Source organism: Panthera onca, chromosome A1 (genome assembly GCF_046562875.1).
Source record: "Panthera onca isolate mPanOnc1 chromosome A1, mPanOnc1 haplotype 2, whole genome shotgun sequence".
NCBI classification, from domain to species: Eukaryota; Metazoa; Chordata; class Mammalia; order Carnivora; family Felidae; genus Panthera; species Panthera onca.
In genome coordinates this window covers 94,840,429-94,862,773 of record NC_138339.1, presented here as the reverse complement: position 1 = coordinate 94,862,773, position 22,345 = coordinate 94,840,429, and the positions used below count along the sequence as shown (strand labels likewise).

The following is a 22,345-nucleotide window of genomic DNA, read 5'->3' as shown; positions in this document are numbered from 1 at the left end:
CACTGAATTATAAATACATTTTAAAGGGTGAGTTTTGTGATGTGTGAATTAAATCTTGATAGAGTTGTTCTGCTTTAAAAGGTATGTGGCATATATCAGGGAGCAAGTATGAATTAAGGTGACAACATGGGGTCTAGGGACAAAAGGAGATGAGATTGGAGAGAGGTGACAGGTTTGGGGCCAGAGTACTCAGAGGCCTTGGAAACCATGCTAGGAATTTAGGGTTTTATTTTCCAGACGTTAGGAAACCATTGTAAGTTTGTTTTCTTAAAAATTTATAAATATTAACTTATTTATTTCTCCTAACCATCATAAGAAGTAGGAAAGCAGGCACTATTGTTGTTACTGTTTACAGATAGGGGAACCGAAGTGTCCTAGCTGGGATTTGTATACTTAGCTATTATCGTCCTGCCGCCTCTTGGATAGTACTGACTCAGTTGATATGTACGTGAAGCTGTTGTCAGCAATTTACTCAACAATTAGTAATAAGATTTTTTTAAAAAGTACATACAAGCTTTTACAGTCATTCATGTTAACATGAACTCTTAACTAACATTGCATAAAAAGCTCTTGTCCAATTTGAGACACCTTGTTTTTCTTATACATTTCCAAAAATTCTTTTACTGTGGTAAGAACAGTTTGGGGCACCTGGGTGGCTCAGTCAGTTGGCCATATGGCTTCAGCTCAGGTCATGATCTTGCAGTCCAGTCCATGGGTTCAAGCCCCACGTCAGGCAGAGCCTGGAGCCTGCTTTTAGATTCTATGTCTTCCTCCCTCTCTCTCTCTCTCTCTCTCTCTCTCTCTCTCTCTCTCTCTCTGCCCCTCCCCCACTTATGCTCTGTCCTCTCTCAAAAATAAATAAACGATAAAAAAATTTTAGGAAAAATAAAAGAAGAGGGTGGGCCCTTAGAGGTTTACTATTCCAACTTACCCGTTTTATGGATGAGGAAGCTAGGACCACACAGAAAAGGTACCTAACTTGGCTAAGATGACACAGTACTTAATGACCAAGCCAGGACAAGAGTGCTGGTCTCTTCACTCAAGGTATTACTCTTCTACCCTATTTAGCTACCTTACGTAATTTATAAATTGCATGACTTTTTAAAAGTTTTCACTCCATCTTATAGACTAGAACTTCCTTTTTCAGTATGACAGTTAATTTTTTAATGCCAAGAAACAGATATATAGAAAGTTCAAGTTCAAGGCCTAAGGCCTAAAATAAGAATTCACATATCTCTAGTGACTAAAACTCAGCCTTTCAGAACATCTCCGTTGTGTAAAATGTGATTTGCTTCTTTAAATGTAAATTTAAGTGACCTTATGTATATACATATATCTATATTTATTGACTCTGTATTTTATTTTGAACTGATTCCTAAAGGCACCTCATTGATAGTAATGAAATGAACACTTACACAGCCATGTTAGGCCAGTATTTCCTACATGTCTTAATCCACTGGAATTGGGAAAGAAGACTTTATTCAATAATATTTTATTCTCTAGTTTTGTATCAGATGTTTTGCTAGGTGCTTAGAAGAAGAGAAAGGGTCACTAACTGACCAGTAATCCCCCACCCTGAGACAATAACTCTAAACATGTAATAACTTTCTATATTTTATTCTGCACAGGCAGTTTTTAATAAAAATGACCTAATATAACATTATTTTTAAGTTTACTTATTTATTTTGAGAGAAAGAGAGAGAGTGAGCAAGCATGCATGTGTGCAAGCAGAGAGATAGAATCCCAAGCAGGCTCTGCACTGTCGGCATGGAGCCCAATGCAGGGTTCGATCCTACAACCCTGAGATCATGACCTGAGCTGAAATCAAGAGTTGATTTCAGCTTACCCAACGGAGCCACCCAGGTGCCCCATAGTATAACATTTTTTAAAAAGTATAATTACGGGGGCACCTGGGTGGCTCAGTTGGTTGAGTGTCCAACTTCAGCTAAGGTTATGATCTCATTGTGAATTCGAGCCCCATATAGGGCTTGCTGCTGTCAGCACTCATTCTGACCCTCCCCCACCCTCACTCTCTCTTTCTCTCTTTCTCAGAAATAAGTAAATACACGTGTGTGTGTGTGTGTGTGTGTGTGTGTGTGTGTGTGTGTGTGTATGTAATTGTAGAAGCAATGCCTGTTATGGTAGAAAACAAACAGTACAGAGGGCACACAATTGAAAACTAAAAGGCTCTCCCCCTACTCCCCATCATCTCTGGCACAGAACCCTAGCCCTGTGCAGTAGGCAGTCACTCTGAGGGTTCCTTATTTTGTTCTGCTGGTAGTTAACATTACAATGTCTATAAAATATTCTTCCCTCTAATTTTAGATTTATTTACTTTAGACAATATCTGTTGAACTTCTGGCAACAAATACAAAGAAATCATTTATCAATCCAAGACCCTTCCAGTTGTTAAAACTGTTCTTACTTTTACCTTTCCAAAAGGTCCCAACATCTGCCCTGCTGTAATTATCTTGTTCTCTTTCATAGGCTAGTTTACAAATAGAAGGACCCAATAATCAACATTTGTATTATTAGGATTCATGTATATGTTACATCCACATTCACTGGAGAGCTTAAGAAGTATGTAATCCTTAAGGCGTTAGACTATCATAGGGGCTCCTCTTAAGCATCCCTCCTTTAAAATTCTCATTTCTTCCCAGCTTTTTTCACTTCCGTTATTCCCTATAGTTCATGTTTTTCTCTTGAATGCTATTTTCTCTTCTGAGCAGTTTTGAGCATGAGGACTCTCTCTTTGAGCAGTTTTTTCATGAGGACTCATGGTGGCTACTTTTCTGAGTTCTTCAGAGTCTAAGATAAGCTTTATTTTGTCTTCATATCTGTTTTGGAAGTTTAAATGAATATAAACTTTCAGATTTTAAATATAAAGGAATTGTTCCCTTCTAGTTTGGCATTCATTGTAGGTAAGGAGTTTGATAGCATCTTATTTTCATCCCTTTGTTAGTAATGTTTTTCCTCTCTTCTCTTCTCTCTCTCTCTCTCTCTCTCTCTCTCTCTCTCTGTCTCTCTGAAGTGTTCAGGATTTTTAATTTATTTTTATTGTTTTTTTTTAAATGTTTACTTATTTATTTTTGAGAGAGAGCACAAGCAGGAGAGGGGCAGAAAGAGAGGAAGACACAGAATCTGAAACAGGCTGCAGGCTCTCAGCTGTCAGTGCAGAGCATGATGCAGGGCTTAAACCCACAAACTGTGAGATCATGACCTGAGCCAAAGTCCGATGCTTAACCGACTGAGCCACCCAGGTACACCTGAAGTGTTCGGGATTTTTAAAAAATTCCTGTCGTTTCTTAAATTTTACCAGTGTGTTTCTAGGTTTAAGTCTTTTATTAATCTTATTCAGCATTTTGTGGAAACTTTCCACTTGAAGATGCATGCCTTATTTCAGTTTAGCAGTAATTTCTTCTATGATATTACTACTTTTGTTGTGTCTGCCTTCTGTACTTCCTATTGGGTGGACTTTAAGCCCTTAGGAACTGGCCTCCATGTTAAAATTATTTGTGTGTATTTTTCATTCCTTGATCTATTCACTGTGCTGAGATATTTCTTTGAATTTATCTTTCAGATTAAAATCTTGGTCCTCCATGGTATCTAATTTTAATCCCGCCTATACAGTGAATTTTTTCAGTTGATCATATTTTTAATTTACAAGATTTTTTTGTTCTCCAGCTGTTCCTTTTTTTGGTGGGCTGTTTTATTTTAAGGCTCCGGTTTCTTAATCTTTCTGAGGCTACCAAATAGAGGTTTTGTTTGTTTTAATTCTGTTCTTTGAATTGTATTTTTATTCATTTCCTTTGTGGTAGTTGTTTTGTTGGTTGTTCTCAGCCCTCGTCTTTCCTACCATTCGTTTTCTTCAACTGTCCTCAAATTTTTCTTTAATTTTGGATGCTGTCCATCTCTCTGAACGGAACACTGCTTCAGGTGCTGTAAACACTGACGTGGCTCAGCAGTTGGGTAGGTCTCTTTGCCTAGCAGATCCCTCCACCGAATCTAAACACTTTCTGGTGACCTAGTGTTTTCACATATGTTGTGACCATTTTTCAGTGTCTAATTTCTAAGTGTACCAGTTCTACTGGTTGCATAGTTTCCACCCAAGTATTATTGCTCTTTCTCTTTTCCTTAGGCATTTGCTTTTTCCAGTTTTTCACTAGATAACATTAAGAAACATATTTGTACACACATTTTTCATACCTCTGTGATAATTTCCACAGCATTAATTCCTAGAGTGAAATTTATGGGTCATGAAAAACTTCTGACAGACGTTGCTAAATTGTGTTTTGGGAGATTGTAACAACTATCAGTCTCACATAAGAATATCCTTTACACTCTTGACAGTGGTAGATGTTATCATTCTTGTTACTCTCTCTGCTAATTGTATATGTAAGACAGCATTTTATTCCTGTTTGAATTTGCATAATATGTATTTTTATTAGTTTTTGTATGTGTGAATTGACTCTTATCCTTTGCCTATCTCTCTGTTGGAATGTTTACCATTTTGTTTAGCTTTATGAAAGTCCTTTTTTTAGGAATATTAACCCTTTGTTATATGTGTTGCAAATATGTTTGTCAGTTTGTGGTGTTTGCTGTACACGTTTTGGTGCTAAGTTTATAACGCCACCTACCTACCTATCCAGAGATTAAATTTCACCTATATCTGTTGGTATGGTTTCTTTTTTTTTACATTAAACTTTTAAATTCATGTAAATTTATTTTGGAATATGGTTTGAGTAGTGGCATACCTGTTTTTTTTTTTTTTTTTTTTCCTGAAACAACCAGTTAGCTAGCATGTTTTTTATTGACTGATCATTCATTCTTTCCTCCCTTCCTGATTTGAAACCTCTTCCTTATCATATACTAAATGTTTTATGTGTGTATGTGTGTATCTGCCTAAAAATATCTTCCCAAGAGCACCCTATGGTTCATGAAATTTCTAACCAGACCACTCTGTAACCATACTGTTTCTAGAAAGCACTGAAGCGTAATACTTAAACTATTATATTACATTTTTTAAATGTTTATTTATTTATTGTTGAGGGAGAAAGGACAGAAGCAGGGGAGGGGCAGAGAGAGAGAAGGAGACACAGAATCTGAAGTGGGCTCCAGGCTCTGAGCTGTCAGCATAGAGCCTGCTGTGGGGCTTGAACTCACAAACCATGAGATCATGAACGAACCTGAAATCAGACGATTAACTGACTCAGCCACCCAGGCACCTCATAAACTATTATATTAAAATCTTATTCAGTGCTTGCCTGTTATTCTAATTCTTGAGAACCGAAGACCTTCCCCCCAATATTTGCCTTATCAGAGCATTTTGTTATCAGTTAAAGATTTATTCTTTTTGTCAGCTTGCAACCTGTCAGGAATAAAAGCAACCATGTTAAATGAGGGTGAAACATGATTCTGAAGAATTCAGAGTAGTTTCAGAGATAGGAAACTTTAATCTTGCTTTTTGGTGGGGAGAAATACCAATAAACATTGACAATTGAGATAAATAACAGTATTTGAACTTTGAAGAAATAGCCAAAATGCTCATAAGTTAGCAACATTTCAGAAATTATGTTTTATAGTTACTGATTTTAAAATGGATAAAATTAAAACACTTTCAGTAAAACTAAATGCCACTAATTTCTAAATTCCACTGATTCCTGGAGCAGTTCTCCTAAGGCTCTACATATCTGTGGGGAAAACATTATACTTCATTCTCCCTGCCCAGAACAAGACTCAAGCCCAGAGATGGGTAAGGCTGGATTTCACCATGAATTTCCCCAGCAAGAAAAGGTACCATTATGCTGCTGTATGTAGGTGACATGTGAACTACTGTAGCAAAACTACATTGATGAAGGTGTTTTGCTGAGAAAATAGTTACCAGAATTCACAAAGCTGGTTAGCAGGTCAAACACCTGAAATCTAGGTTTTGCTATTAACTGTATGACCTGGAGTGGCTATTGCTTAATGATTCTCCCCCCTTCCCCCACCTTTTTTAAAGAATCCTTTTGGACTAAATAGACATTTTCCCAAATGTGTTCTGTAGACCATTATTGCCACAGTTGCCTTGGGAGTGGTAGGTGTCCACAGTTAAGAGAGTTAGACAAATGCTAAATAGTAGATACTTTTCTAGAAACTGCACAATGTGTGGTAGAATATTAAAGGATCACAGAAGTCTTACAGGAAAGAAACTCTTACATCTTTTGCACCCATTTCATGACATCCCTAAGAACTATGTTCCATGAAGTCTACTTTAGGAACCTGTATTAGGTGTCAGAGGTTACTAAACATTTGTGATTCTAATAAAAAGTTTTAGCTTATATAGATAAATTATTTCAACATGGTACTTCAAATTGTAGTACCAAATCTTGAGATACTAGGAAAAAGTCTTTAATTCTAGTACTCATAGATATTTAAACACAGCAACACAGAGAAGCATTATTTTCCCTTGTGAGTACCAAAATTCTGGTTTGGAGTGACTGCTCAGAAGGTAGGGTCATAGGTTTCCCTATTTTGGGGGACCTCTGTCCAGTACCTCAGACTCTACCCACTGCTTCTAAAAGGTGCAGTTTAATGTTAGGCACACAGTGTTTCTAGAAGGTACCATTTGATGTTAGGCACTCTTTTATATCCAACACATGTTTTCTTTTGTTTAGTATGATTTCAGTTATTATTGGCTCAAAGTATATAGACCCTTAGGGATCATTTATGTTTATTGTTCACAAAGTAATACTTGGCTTCCTAAAAATGAAATTCAGAGGAAAAATCAAGGTGTTTTTATTTTATTTGTAGGATGGGTGCTGCAGATAATATATATAAAGGGCAGAGTACCTTTATGGAAGAACTGACTGACACAGCAGAAATAATAAGACAGGCCACATCCCAGTCCTTGGTTATCTTGGATGAATTGGGAAGAGGAACAAGCACCCATGATGGAATCGCCATCGCTTATGCTACACTGGAGCATTTTATTAAAGATGTGAGTATCTTGTACACCTTTTTGTATGTGAATGGTACATAGTATCCAAATTGTTTTTCTTCCTCAGCTTCTAAATATTCAAAGTTATCTTTAATTATTATAATTGACTCTATACCTGTAATTCACCATTAAATCACTATACATTGAATTTAGATAGATTAGCACTGCATAATGTCTGTAATTCTTTGATGTGTCTTCTTTTGCTGAAGCAAAATAAATCTGGTCAGTAGGATAATGGTCTCCTTGGCAATACTTCCACCCAGAACTGTTTCTTATTATCCTTGGCAAACTAAATCAAGAGCAGAGACCCTGCCTGTCCCCCATCCACCTGCAACCCAATCCTTGAAGAAGACAAAAAGGAGATAGAGACATTTTTACCTGTGAAGTAAATTTTTCAGCAATATCCTACAGGATCTTGAGAGAAGGCCTTTGATCTCGTATCTTTGTATCTTTCTGCTTCACTCCTTCAGTCCATGTCTGTGTTTTCCATAGTGCAGTTCTGAGCATCTCAGTGTGAAATTTTGTTTGTGTTGAATTCTCTATCCCTGTCATCTCCCTCAAACTCTCCCCCCCACTTTTTTAAGTTTATTTATTTATTTTGAGAGAGAGAGAGAGAGCAGGGGAGGAGGAGAGAAAGAGGGGAAGAGAGACCAAAGCAGGCTCTGAGCTATGCAGAGCCCAACATAGGACTCAAACTCATGAACCGTAAGATCATGACCTGAGCTGAGATGGATGCTTAACCGACTGAGCCAGCCAGGCACCCCTTCCCTTTATCATTGCTCTCTCTTTCTCTCTCTGTTTGTTTTGGTCTCTCCCTATCTGTCTTCTTTTGACACCTGCCCTGTACCTAGTCTGTTCTAAGATTTTTCTATCTCTGTTTTGTTCTCCACTTTTTAAACACTTTTGTGTCTTTCCTCCATCTTCATCTTTTCCTCTCTTCCTTACATGACCAATACAAGCATATTTTTTATTCCTATTTCTTTGCAAAACATATAATGCAAAAATAAACTCCCCTTTTCTTTAAACTTCTGTGGTCCTCAGTTTTTTGTTTGAACATTCAGTTGGATTACATAATTAATGATGGCATGTTTTCCACTTTAAAATAAGTAATTTTAACTTTTCTTTACAAAAATTCTTTATTTGCAAAAAGAGCTCAAGAACGTTTCTTTAATCATTTTAGAAACTGCATATCACACATTAGTAAAGTCCTATCATTGTCTCCAAAACACATTTTATTTATTTATTTCTGAAACATTAAAAGAAATTTTTTTTTCTTAATGTTTATTTATTTATTTATTTTTGAGAGAGGGCATAAGCAGGGAAGAAGCAGAGAGAGGGAGGGAGACATGGAATCTGAAGCAGGCTACAGGCTCTGAGCTATCAGCACAGACCCCAATGCGGGGCTTGAACCCACAAAGTATGAGATCATGACCTGAGCTGAAGTCAGTCGCTCAACCAACTGAGCCACCCAGGCGCCCCTTATTTTGAAATATATTTTAAACCTTCATTTAAGAGACTTTAGGAATGAATTATGACAGAGTGGATTTGCCACCTCTGAGTTTCATTGTTCCTGCTGTATGGCTGCATATCAGTTAGTATGACTATATAACAAATTACCCCAAGACTAAATGCCTGAAAACAATAATAATCATCTGTTATTTCTCATGATGTCTGGAAGTAAGGAATTTGAGAGTAGCTTAGCTGGGGGGTTATGGCCCAGGGTCTCTCCTGAGGTTGCAGTCAAGTTGTCAGGCAAGGCTGGCATCATCTGAAGGCCTGACTGATGATGGAGGACCTTCTTCCATCGTGGCTCACTCGTTGCTGGCAAACTGGTGCTGGCGGTTCACAAGCGTGAACATGGGGAGGTGAAGAACTTGGTGGCTCTTTTGGGGGCTAGCTACCAAAAGCAGTTTGGCAATATCTTAAAGATCCGTTTAAGAACCCTGGGGAACAAATTATGACAGAATTAAATTTGTCACGTCTCTTCTCATTGCTTTTATAGCAGTTTTTTGACATCTTAAATATTAATGAAGAAAGTGTTATTTTTAGATAAAATTTATGTTAGAGGTAAGTCATTGAAGAGGATTCTTCTGGAGCAAGAATCTCTATGCTTTTTATGGATGAAAATCCTTATTTTCATGGTATCTTTTGATTGCCGACACTGGGAACAGAGATCAGAGAGGAGGAATTAAGAAGCTGTGTGTTTCGGCTGCAAGCTGAAAATGGCCTTGAGGAGAGCTGTGTTGTGACCCAAACCCTTAGGTCTTCTGGTTAGAAATGCCTATCAGCTCAGGGAATGGACATCCTTGAGACAGCTGGTCTGAAGACCCTTCAGGGCAGATTTTAAGAGTGGTTCATCAAAGGAATCCTGCCTTAATAGGTTTTTTCGGGGGGGGGGGGGGGTTGGTTTTTTTGTAATTGTTATAAGAGAGAAGACACATGTTCTGACTTTTAATGAGGTGATTGGCAGATGAATCAGACCTGGAGTTCTTTGATTTAATTACCCTCTTCTGCTAATATTTAGACCAAGATTTGGTGTTAGCTTCTTTTAAGATTTAAGAACTTTGGGGGGCGCCTGGGTGGCGCAGTCGGTTAAGCGTCCGACTTCAGCCAGGTCACGATCTCGCGGTCCGTGAGTTCGAGCCCCGCGTCAGGCTCTGGGCTGATGGCTCGGAGCCTGGAGCCTGTTTCCGATTCTGTGTCTCCCTCTCTCTCTGCCCCTCCCCCATTCATGCTCTGTCTCTCTCTGTCCCAAAAATAAATACAAAACGTTGAAAAAAAAAATTTAAAAAAAAAAAAAAAAAAAAAAATAAGATTTAAGAACTTTGGGATTTCTAGAATACATAATATGTGTGCTTTAAAATAATGCTTATTAAAAATCCACAAATCCATATTAATACTAACAAAACAAAAGTAAACTTTAAAATGATGGGATTAGGGTGAGGAGAAAGAAAAGCTCCTCTTTATAGAATACCAACTAATAAATACAGAGAGAATTTTTTTAAATCAGCATTTACGAGTCACTGCAATAATAACTCATTCAGGCAGTGATGAGCAATGGATGGTAAAACTTTTGGATGAAAGATTGTTGAGGAAAAGAATATTCACACAATCTCAAAGTACTACTCCACAAGTTATTTATTAATTACAAAGGAGAGGGGTGTTAGTATAGTGAAGAAATTTTCTGGGCACTTGCTTAAACCAAATAAGCAAATTTATCATCCCCAATAATGGGTCAAATTGCCATCATATGCCTCCTGATATGATGTACTGAAAAGAGTACATCACCCACATAAATATGTGTAATATTTCTGGCAGTAAGGTTTAATCTTATTAGGAGGAAACAATCAGCCAAATCCAAATTGAGAGACATTATGCAAAACAACTCCTGGATATTTCAAAAACATTAATGTCATAAAGATGAAAAAGAAAGGCTGGGAACTCTTCTAGATTGATGGAGACTATAGAGACATGACTAAGTGCATGGCATGATCCTTGATTTTTTTTTTTTTTAATACAAAGAACATTTATAAAGAATATTACTGGGACAGTTAGGGAAATTTGTGGACTCATGTTAGATAATAATGATATACCTGTGTTAAATTTCTTGATTGTAATAATTCTGATTAAATCAGTAGGAGAATGTTTTTGTTCTTAGAAGACAGAATTCTAAGTACAGTAAAACCTTGTTTGCAAGCATAATTCATTCCAGAAACATGCTTGTAATCCAAAGCACTTGTATATCAAAGTGAATTTCCCATAAGAAATAATGGAAACTCAGATGATTCGTTCCACAACCTAAAAATATTCATATAAAAATGATTATAATACTGTAATATAATATAAAATAATAAAGAAAATACAAAATATAAAGAAAAATAAGCCAATTAACCTGCACTTATCTTTGAAAACAAGAGAGAGGAGGGTTATTGTGTAGGACGACTTTCACTATCACTAACGAATGTTGACTACGGTGCAGTATTAATAAACTCTTATCATATACTACATTTAATGTAACTGGCAATAAGACAACAGAGGAGAGAGTCTATATCTGCAGACAACCTGACCTAGAATGAAGCAGAGCATTCCTAAGCTTACTCTTATATGGAAAAACAAGAGTGTCCATAGGTGCTTTGAAGTGACAAAAAATAAACTGGTTGTGGGCACTTTCCAGTGTTCTGAAAAATCACTGTGCCAAACACAGTGTCTTGGGACCAAGCATTTGAGCATGGGAGACGATCACCCACAATCATGTAGCAAGAGAGAGAGAGAGAAGATGCACTGGCTCCATGTGATCATGTAACATTGAGTGTCACGTACTACTCATATTGTAAGGCATGGCTCATTGATCAAGTCAGAATTTATTAGAAATGTTTGCTTGTCTTGCAGAACATGTTACTCGCAGTCCAAGATTTTACTGTATGTAGGTAGGGGTGAAGTGTCATGTCTGCAGTTCTCACATGGTTCAGGAAAGAATGTGTGTGTGTGTGTGTGTGTGTGTGTGTGTGTGTGTGTGTGTGTGTGTTATGGCAAAATATTAACAGGTGGTTGTCTAGCTAAAGAAAAACGAACATTCATTGCAATGTTCACGAAGTTTTGAACTTTTTCAAAACTAAATTGAAGAAAAGTTTGAAATAAAATTTAAAAATAAAATAACATTTATTATGTCTTACTGCTTTAGGTGAAATCCTTAACCTTGTTTGTCACCCATTATCCACCAGTTTGTGAATTAGAAAAAAGTTACTTACAACAGGTGGGAAATTATCACATGGGATTCTTGGTCAATGAGGATGAAAGCAAAGAGGATCCAGGTATGAAATAATGCTTGCAGTAAGTAAAACTGGAATGTTTTTGGTTTTCGTATTTGATAACTCGAAAATCATACGTACATGAACTTCTTATTAAGTAAAAGCTGTGAATGTTGATTATAAATGACATTTGTCCAAATTCATTTTCTCTAAGCTTCGGGTCAAGGAGAATGTACTTTTATCTTCACAACCTCTGAGTGCTTCTCTGGTCTTTCTTACCTCATTTTACTACAAGAAGAAGATAGGGTCAGGGGCAACGTGTAGGTTTTACTCTTAGATGCATCTCAGGAAAGATACCCTAACCGTCAAGGGTATTAATCACCTTTAGAAATGTCCATTGTGTTTCCCCAAATACCATCCCCAGTATTCTATACTGGACATATGTTTTATCTTAACTTGACAAGGAAACTGAATCTCAGGTAAAGTGGCCAGCCCCTGTGGGCTACTTGGGTGAACTGAGCCTAGAATCAAAAATCTGCTTGCAGGTTCTTTTCTACTCTGTGAAAATGGTATGTGGGGCCTACAGTATTTTACCTACCCTTTCCACTATGTACTAGTGTCGCACGACTGAGACATTTCATGAAAAAGAACATCATTAGCCAATAGAAATAAATTCAAGTGCTGTTAAGTAATGTAGTCAATTTTAGTATAATTTTATTTTCCTGTTCAGTAGTAATTTTTTTAAGCTCCCAACTTTTGGGCCAGTGATGGTTTACACAGTTGCTGCGCTATAATGGAAAATTCATTATCCAAGACACTCCAGAGTCCAAATTTTATTTTGGAAAAGTAATAAAGATGGACCTGAAAAAGAAATCAGGCAGCTGGCCCAAATAAAACAAAGCCCTCGACCTGAGATAAATGTAATGTTAGGCAATCCTTGCCTTTCACCACTACGCAGCCTTGAAAAACACATCATAAATTCTCTCATGGAAGCAGTTTCATGTCTATTAATCTGCATCCAAAATGACAGGAGGAGCTTATAAGCTAAAACCCAGTGGGATAAATAAGAGTTCACCATCAGGGAAGGGTCATTGATAAGCGTTTATGTGAACAGACTACTAAGCCATAAGTGTTTTGGCATTTTATCCTGTTGATTTAAATGTTTATTCATGAGCATAATTTTAAGCATTAAATAATGCTAAAAGGCTCTGGCTAACAGGCGGTAGACCTCTGCTTCTGGCCTTCACCCATGCCCCCTCCCCATCCATTGCCAAGACTGCTGCTTCCAACTCTTTTTTTCTTTTCTTCCATTTCTCTAAATAATAAGCTGATCTTCCTATCTCTGGGTTCATCACCTTGACACATTACTATTTGGCTTCTCATCATGCTGGATGGGAGTCTGCAGCCTTCCCTGCTTTGACCTTCCACTGTACTCATTCCAGGTGCCTTTGGTCTCATTCCTTTTCATAGTTTTCACTGTTGTTGCCAGTAAGGATTGCTTACTCATGAGCCACGTATGAGGACAAGTGCATTCTCTTTGTCTTGCAGCTTTTTTGTTCTTTGTATTTTTGAAGGTAATAATTGCCTTGTTTTCAGTTCATTCTTCTATTTGAGTCTGTATCTGACTCTTCCTGAACCGTCCAATAGCTTTGTAAAATGCCTCTCCAGGCACTTTTCCAGATGACAGAACTATTGGTTCCACCATTCCTCCTGGAGCCCTTTGTCCTGCTCATCTGAACTGTTTGCTCCCTAGCCCTACTGCACAGCTGTTGTTCTGAGACCTGCCTTTACCAGCATCCTAGGAATTCTCTTATCCCACCTTCTGTGCATTTGATTGCCAGTAAAAGAACACTTGGATTCACAAGGGCTCCACTCACAAGAATGTAAATAATCTCACATTACAGGAACTTCAGAGGAAGAGTGGGCTTCAGCTCCTCTTCTTTGCAATTCTCTAGGCTCTGTTTTCCTGCCTTGTTGGCTTTATCATCAGGCTAGTGACAGGGTGGCTGTGGCTCTTTCATGTGTCAAACCCAGAACTGACACTGTCCAAATGACAAAAAGGGACCAGCATTTCCTGTGACTCTTAGGAGCAAGAGAACTTTTCTCATATGCTCACTGGCTTCTCATCATTGTCCCATCTCCTTTTCAGAATTGAATCACATGCTCATTCTTAAACCAGTTCCTAGAAGTGAGAATGGCAAGGATGACTTTGATTAGCCTAGATTAACCAGGATCAATTTTTGGAGCTTGGTATGAGGACATTATCCCTTGAATTAATTCCATATAAAATCAGGGTTTTCTTGGGGTTGGAAAAGATTTTGGATGCCCTACTAATAATACAACTTAAGGAGGTAAATGGAGATTTTGCAGGAATGAAAATGTCTTCAGTATCCCTTCATACTTGATTTATTATTTAGCTAGGAATTTGGGGTTGAAAGTAGCTTTCACTCAAAATGTTGAAGCATTACTCCATTGTCTGATTACTTCCAGTGTTGTTCCTGCTACATTTGTGTTTCATCCATTACCTCTAACCTAACTCCTCTGCTGTCTAAATTAGAGGCCATTGCATAGGTCATCAGTCAAGTGCCCCAAAGGCCTTTTGGGTGGCTTCTAAGATACTGTGTTCTAATTTCCCATAGTGAGGTAGATGAAGCAATTAACTGGTAGTAAGAAACGTGTATTTTTATTCCAGTGTATAAATTCTTGGAAAAGCTACCTAACTTCATCCACCTCTAAATTTTATGAATCTGTCCCAAAAGTGACTTCAGAAACTCTTTGATCAGCACACATCTCTTTAATAACGGCCTAGAGAAATTTGGCTTTCAAACAAATTTTAAGTTCCCTTGTAATAAGCAGGGACATGAATTATTACTTTCACTGACTCTAAGCAATGTCACATAAACTTCTCAGTAGTATCCTTTTAGGAAATGGTTATAGCTTATAAGTGAAGTCCCCACCAAGCAGTTTTATCTTTTTAAATTTTTTTTAATATATGAGATTTATTGTCAAAATGGTTTCCATACAACACCCAGTGCTCATCCCAAAAGATGCCCTCTTCAATACCCATCACCCACCCCCCATCAAACTTCAGTTTGTTCTCAGTTTTTAAGAGTCTCTTATGCTTTGGCTCTCTCCCACTCTAACCTCTTTTTTTTTTCCCCTTCCCCTCCCCCATGGGTTCCTGTTAAGTTTCTCAGGATCCACATAAGAGTGAAAACATATGGTATCTGTCTTTCTCTGTATGGCTTATTTCATTTAGCATCACACTCTCCAGTTCCATCCACGTTGCTACAAAAAGCCATATTTCATTCTTTCTCATTGCCACGTAGTACTCCATTGTGTATATAAACCACAATTTCTTTATCCATTCATCAGTTGATGGACATTTAGGCTCTTTCCATAGTTTGGCTAATGTTGAGAGTGCTGCTGTAAATATTGGGGTACAAGTGCCCCTATGCATCAGTACTCCTGTATCCCTTGGGTAAATTCCTAGCAGCCAAGCACTTTTATTTTTTGTCTTCTCTCCCATCTAGCTCTCTTGCCTCCACATTGCCATCACACACACACACACACACACACACACACACTCTTTCCCCTTCTCCTCTCTAAGAGGCGTGAAGGACAGTATTGATGTACAACATAACTATAAAAACTCCCTAATGTGATTATGGAAGAGTGGTCACATTATTTACCTTGATGGTGTGAAAACTACCATAATGAGTACTACGGTAGAGACCAGTATATGATGACAAATTCAGCACCTGTTTGTACTGAGATATGTTAACTTATTTAGAGCAATATAATATTTTATATAATATAGCTATAAAATATATTTTTATTTAAATGTGTTTATATATTTATATATTATTTGTAAATCTTTATCTTACTCTAATTTATATATAAACATTAATATATAATCAATTAATATATAATTAATATTTTATATATTTAATATATATTAATGTATAATACAGCTATAAAATGTATAGCTATATTAGATATAAAAAGCATTGTATAGCCATATATATGAAGAAAAAAGCCATCAGCAAAGCAAATTTTAACTATGGGGGTTTTGTGACATTTAGTAGGCTTTCAGGAAAGGATAGGATGGATGGATGGATGGATGGATGGATGGATGGATGGATGGATAATGAATGGACAGACAGATGAATGACAAGGACTAGCATGGAGGCTAGGTTATGGAGTAGAGGCTGGAGGTAGGGACTTTAGTTAGCACTAAGCCAGTGGAAGTGATAAAGACTTTTTTGTCTTAAGGATGAGAAGAGTTTGCTTTTTTGAATGCCTGCTGCTGTTTACTTCACTTGTGGTCATGTGAGCAGCAAAGAGTAACAAAAAAGTACTCAGGTTAGCAGGCACTGGTTTCTTCATGTTTCTTTCCTAGTCTATTTCCACCCACCTCCTCACCTGCTCTTTGTGTTCCTTGAGTTTTATTTGGAGTCAAAAGGTATTCTTAGTGCTTTGTAATGAGAATTTTAGTCTGTATTCCTGAGAGTGCCAGCATTCTTTCCACCTCCCACTTTCAGCCTTAGAACAGTGTTATTTGTTGCTGAATTCTTCCAGGAGGTTAAAGAATATTCCATTATCCTTTTTCTTGGTTATGCTTTTTAGTTGTTAGCTGATAAAAGAATAAAGCATACACATTTCTCAAATGACATAATGTATGAGAAAAAGCTCTTGATAAACTTACAATAAGTTTTAGTAAACATAGGGTCTCAGAAATCATTAAAAATCTGGTTCATTTTGGGCATTTTGGCAACACAGTGCAAATTAGATTGAATTTCATAATAAAAGCTGCATAATCTTGAGGTGCTTTAGAGTTATCAAAGATTAAACTGTGCAGCTTTATCTTTATATTATTGTACTTTATTATATCCCAGTTCTTTAGAAGTTTTTAATTTATGTGCATGTATTTGTGTGGTAGACTGGGTTCCTCAGGGAGCAGATTCTGAGATTTCTGTGCCAGGTGTTGACTGGGAGTGCTCTCATGATCAACACCTGAGGGCTGGATTGGGTAGGACCGGGCTGGCTTCAGCCACCCTTATAGAGAGCTGTGAGATGGGATTGGTCCATCAGAGTTACCTCAACCTGGGGAGAGGGAGTGTGACCTTTCTACTCCTTATTAGTTAGCTGTTGTCACATAACAAACATATTGTCGTGGGTTACCCCACAGCATAGCTTAAAACAGTAAACATTTATCATCTGATCATTTCTCTGGGTCAGGAATCCAGGGACAGCTAAGATGGACACTTCAACCTCATGGTTTCTCACAAGACTATTATCAAGGTTGGCTAGGTCACTCATCACTTCAAGGTTTGACTGGGGGAGTTTACTTCCCAGACCTCTTACATGACTGCTGGCAAGCATAGAAAATCTACTTTCAAGTTTACTCATGTGGCTCTTGGTCAGAGACATCATTTTCTTTCCACGTGGGCTTCTTCATAAGGCAGCCCACCATATGGCAATTGGCTTCTCTCAGAGCAAATAAGCAAGAAACTGAAAGTGCCCAGGACAGAGGCCACACGGTCTTTTGTAATCTAATCTTAGAAATGACAACGCATGGGGCGCCTGGGTGGCTCAGTCAGTTAAGCGTCCAACTTTGGCTCAGGTCATAATCTCACAGTTCATGGGTTCGAGCCCCACGTCGGGCTCTGTGCTGATACCTCGGAGCCTGGAGCCTGCTTTGGATTCTGTGTCTCCCTCTCTGTCTGCCCCTCCCTTGCTCATGCTCTGTGTCTGTCTCTCAATAATAAATAAGAGTTAAAAAAAAAAAAAAGAAATGACAACACATCATTTTTACCATGTTTTGTTCATTAGAAGTAAGTCATTAGGTTCTGCCCACCCTCAAGGGCATAGAATGACACAAGGGCATGAGCACCAGGAGGCAGGGTTCTTTGGTGGCCACCTTAGAAGCTGTCTGCCAACCCCCATAGCTACCTATTGAGGTGCAGGCTACCCTAGAAAGGACATGACCTCAGGTGAAGCAGGTCTGGGACTGAGCTGAGGTGACTCCCAAAAAGGGGATATAGCTGAAGATTGTGGGCTAACAACTTCCCTGACAGCTAGGGCAATAAACCCTTTAGTCCTAAGTGTGAGCTGAGTGGTACTGAATAATATTCACTTGAATATAGAACTCTTAGTTAACCCAGTATATTTAATAAACTGGAATTTCTCAGTCTTGTTATTAAACTGTGTAACATGTTGTATTTCTTTATGTGTTTTTTGCTGTTTTGTTTTTAGCATTCTTAGAAATATCTCTTATGTATTTTACTTTGCAGAGTGTATTACATACAAGACCATTTAGCGAGCACATTCTTTTACTGAAAAAACTTTTTTTCGTCTCTTTTAAAGGAGAAATTATATTGTACTATGTATCAGAATTATTCTCTTTCTGATAATAGCAGTAGAGTCCAAATTTTTTAGCCAGCAGCGTAAAATGAAATAAATCTTTACCTTACCCCAAAGCATTGTTAGAAACCCTTTTAGGTGGGGGCACGTGACTGGCTCAGTTGGTAGAGCATGTGACTCTTGACCTCCAGTTTGTAAACTCGAGACCCATGATGAGTGTAGAGATCACTTAAAAACAAAATCTTAAAAAAAAAAAAAGACAAAAAACAAAAACGCTTTTAGGCGAGCTTTTGGGTGTTTCTTTTTCAGATTGCAAATTTTAATTGAAGTTGTAAGAACTTATAGGTCTTATTTAATCTTCTACTTTCAACTTTCAGGCATGGTTTCCTTTATCTCTCTATTTTTTTTTTTTTTTTAATTTGTAGGTGAAGAACAAGTCCCTGATTTTGTCACATTTCTTTATCAAATAACCAGAGGAATTGCAGCAAGGAGTTATGGACTAAATGTGGCTAAACTAGCAGATGTTCCTGAAGAAATTTTAAAGAAAGCAGCTAGCAAGTCAAAAGAATTAGAAGGATTAGTAAATATGAAAAGGTCAGAATGATTGTGTTACAGTTTTTGGTTCATAAACCTTCCAAATTGTCCAGCAGGAAGAGGATTGTCCTGTAAATGAACATAAGGTTTACCTTTAAACATCTCTTCAAATATTCTGAAACATTTAATTACAATAAAATGAAAACAGATCTCTGAAAAGCTCATGTGAATTTAGTCCGCCTTCTCTGCTCAGATCTTTATCTGTTGAGTTGCTAAATTGGTTTTTCAGTGATTTTTCTAAAGAACTAAGTTAACTCCTTACTGTGTGCCAACATGTTAGTTGCTTAAAACATTCAGTTACACAGCAAATTACTAAAAGAAACGACATTTAAAACCTTTAGAGTACTTCTTCTATTCTTATATTGCATTCAGAAATTAAGAATTCTGTCAGGACATGAATGAAAATAATAGTATCATAGAACTACGTAATTGTAGTCAGTATCCCCATGTCACTTCTTTTGTGACAAGATTTTCATTCTAAACTGCCTTCTTTCTGTCACCTAGACTGTTTATGTGAATGTATTCTACTTTTTACCCTTGATATCCAGCCAGTATATAGTCAGTGTATTAACTAATCTTAATATAAATAAATATACTTTGGAAAGAAGATATTCCTAGGAAAATATCCTATTAAAAATAATAAATTGTACCTTTTTTCCCCCAAATACAAGATTTTGTTATAAAAGGACATAAGCTCTTTCTTCATACATCTCCTTCCCCAGCCCTGTACTAGGTGGAGAGTCTGATCTGCCTGGGACAAGACATTACTGCCCTGGCATGAGGGAACAGACTGTTGGCCAAATAGAAAATCTTGTCTGGTCACCATACTATAAGAAACATTTTTAGTCCTGGAAATCATAACCAAATTTAAATATTGAAATAGTAATACCTAATATTAGTTAAACAGTTGCCAACTTGTGTACTACAGTGTAGTTGTGCAGCCAACTCCTCCAGGTCCTTTCTCTTGTGGTTCTGCCGTGGCACTCTACGCTTTGCAATGGTAAATGGTGGTTGACCAAGTCCAAAGTGCTGGAATAGTTTAAATGACATGCAGCTTCTTCTGTTGACACTCTCTTTTGGATCATTTCCACAATGCCCAATTAGAACAGTAATTATTTATTATGAGAGTTTAAAGATAAGCCCTTAGTTCTCTGCAAAGTCCAAGAAAAATTATTTTATTATCTTTTATTATTTTTCTTTTTCCCTGGAGAAACTAGAATAAAACTTTACTACAAAGGGATATATATGCAAGGAGGCAATAAAATATGATAGTTTATACTTACTGCTGCTATATATCCTATATAATAGCAAGAGCAATAAAATTCACAGACTATAATAGTTTAACCCTTCCAACTACTGTGTAATATTTTGAAATCTATAATCTGGACAAGATAGAGAATTGTCAGAAGAGGTTGCATTGGGGTGGAATCATTTATTAGGGTGCATTGGGGGGATCATTTATTAGGACACTATTTTCATTATTTTACCTTTTACTGAAAGTGTTTATCACATCACTTCCATTGGCAAGATCAGAGAAACCAAAGGGAATCTTGTGCATTTGTGTAGCTTTGTTAGAGTAGCTAATATTTATTGAATGCTTGCCATGCACAGAAACAAGTCTAAGCAGTCATTTGCAGCAGCCTAGACACAGTGCCAGTTACTATTCTTACTGCTTTACATACCTTAACTGAATCCTTACGACAGCCTTGTGAGGTAGGTACTGTCATTATTCCCATACGGTAGTTTGGGAAAACGAGGCCAAGCAAGGGTGGGAAATCAACCAGGAAACCAGGGTCCCATAACTATTCAGTGGCGGAGCAGTGACTGGAACTCAGGTACTCTGGCTCCAGACCCTAAACACTTACCTGGCAGTTCTTCTACAGAAAAATGATGTCTGTGTTCTGTTGGCATTCTCTTTTTTTTTTTTTTTTTTTAATTTTTTTTTTAACGTTTTATTTATTTTTGAGACAGAGAGAGACAGAGCATGAACGGGGGAGGGGCAGAGAGAGAGGGAGACACAGAATCAGAAGCAGGCTCCAGGCTCTGAGCCATCAGCCCAGAGCCCGACTTGGGGCTCGAACTCACGGACCACGAGATCGTGACCTGAGCTGAAGTCGGACGCTTAACCGACTGAGCCAACCAGGCGCCCCGGCATTCTCCTCTTTCAATAGCTAGCTTTACGTTATAAAATCGGTTTTACTTTTCATCCTGTGAGCATAGCCTGTGGCCTGAGTTAGAACAAGCTGGGCTCTCCCCTCCTTGGAGGCAGTAGTGGCGGTCAGCAGCCTGAGTCCTTGATTATAACAGCGTCACTAGAAGGCTGGCGCTGGCACAACTTCCTAACCCCAGAGCCCTGCCTGGTATTCCAAAGTCATAGACCTTTTATAGCTTGCAGTGAGATGTATTGTCCCCCAACAAGTTCATTTATAAAATAAATCATGTTTTATTTTCTCTCCAGGAAAAGGCTAAAGTGTTTTGCAAAGTTATGGGTGATAAATGATGCAAAAGGCCTGCAAAAGTGGAGAGACGAGTTTGACGTGGAAGAAATTTCAGGCTTCTCATCTTGATGAAAACGAAGACTACACTTGTGAACAAAACATGGAGAGTTAAAAATGCCATCTGTACAAAACAACCGTCCAGTAACAGCCTATCTTTGTGTGATGTGAGCATAAAATCAGAACTATGGTATATTCCCATTGGAAATAGGCCTTTTGTGTAGAAAGTCTATGCCAGGTTCTTGTCATGCTGTCTTACAAAAGTATAAACAGTTTTGAATATTAAGACTTCTGTTCTATCATTAGAAAACTTCATGAACAGTAAGCTTCACATAAAATCACACCTCCTAAATGAAACCTAACATGGTAAAATACAGTTCACGAACTTTCAGAGAGTGACATAAAAATTTAATTCATATTTTTCTTTGTTCCAGTTCAGATTAATTTGCAGCTGAGTGAGATGTCTAGCAGAAGTGTACCTTTCCATTTAACTAAAATAATTTTATAATGCTACCAGTTTATTCACTATGAGCATAAGAATTTTTGATAAGAAATAGAAAAGATCATCAGGCTTTTAGAAAGTAGAGCACAGAAGGAATAAGATGATATGAAATTTGAAAAGTTAAATACTGTCACAGTTTTAAGCAATTTAGAAATTGTTGGATGAAATTATTTGTCATGCATTCAGGTAATAAACATTTAATGAATACTTGCTATAAATTTTGATTTTTTGTTTGTTGAATTTTGGGGTTCTCCACTGTTTGGCAGTTGGTACTTTTTAGGTTTAGTTATGGAACCAAGGTTGCTTCTCCCACCATATACACAGAACTGAACTTAGTGATTTGGGATCTCTCTGTTAATCAGTATAGAAAGTGTATCATCTCCCCAGAATCAAAGTATTTAGCTTTGTTGATACTTGACAGCACTGCCTCCTTGCACGTTTAGGGTGACATGTGTTCGACTGAGTCCCTGAGTTTTTCACAGCACTTACAACCTGGCTTCTCGTATCCATGTGTTTTTTGTTTCTAAGTATATGATCTTGCACGAAGGCACTCCGTTCTGTTTCCCACCCATTTATTATTCCTACTTGTTAAATGTCTTCCCCGCATTTGGCAGACATATTTCTAATTCCTTCTTTAGTTTATTTCTTACAGTGGCCCTCA

At 37.5% G+C, this 22,345-nt stretch overlaps 1 protein-coding gene across 1 annotated transcript in view; it reads left to right on the top strand.

The window, feature by feature from the left end:
- MSH3 (mutS homolog 3) overlaps positions 1 to 21,902 on the top strand; it is a 188,615-nt gene extending 166,713 nt beyond the window's left edge. Inside the window, exons 21-24 of the mRNA XM_078448459.2 lie at positions 6,793 to 6,979; positions 11,661 to 11,790; positions 18,519 to 18,687; positions 21,146 to 21,902. Of these exons, the coding sequence (XP_078304585.1) occupies positions 6,793 to 6,979; positions 11,661 to 11,790; positions 18,519 to 18,687; positions 21,146 to 21,254 (595 nt within the window). The 3' untranslated portion in view covers positions 21,255 to 21,902. The remainder of the gene's footprint in view (positions 1 to 6,792; positions 6,980 to 11,660; positions 11,791 to 18,518; positions 18,688 to 21,145) is intronic.
- The last annotated feature ends 443 nt before the right edge of the window (positions 21,903 to 22,345 follow it).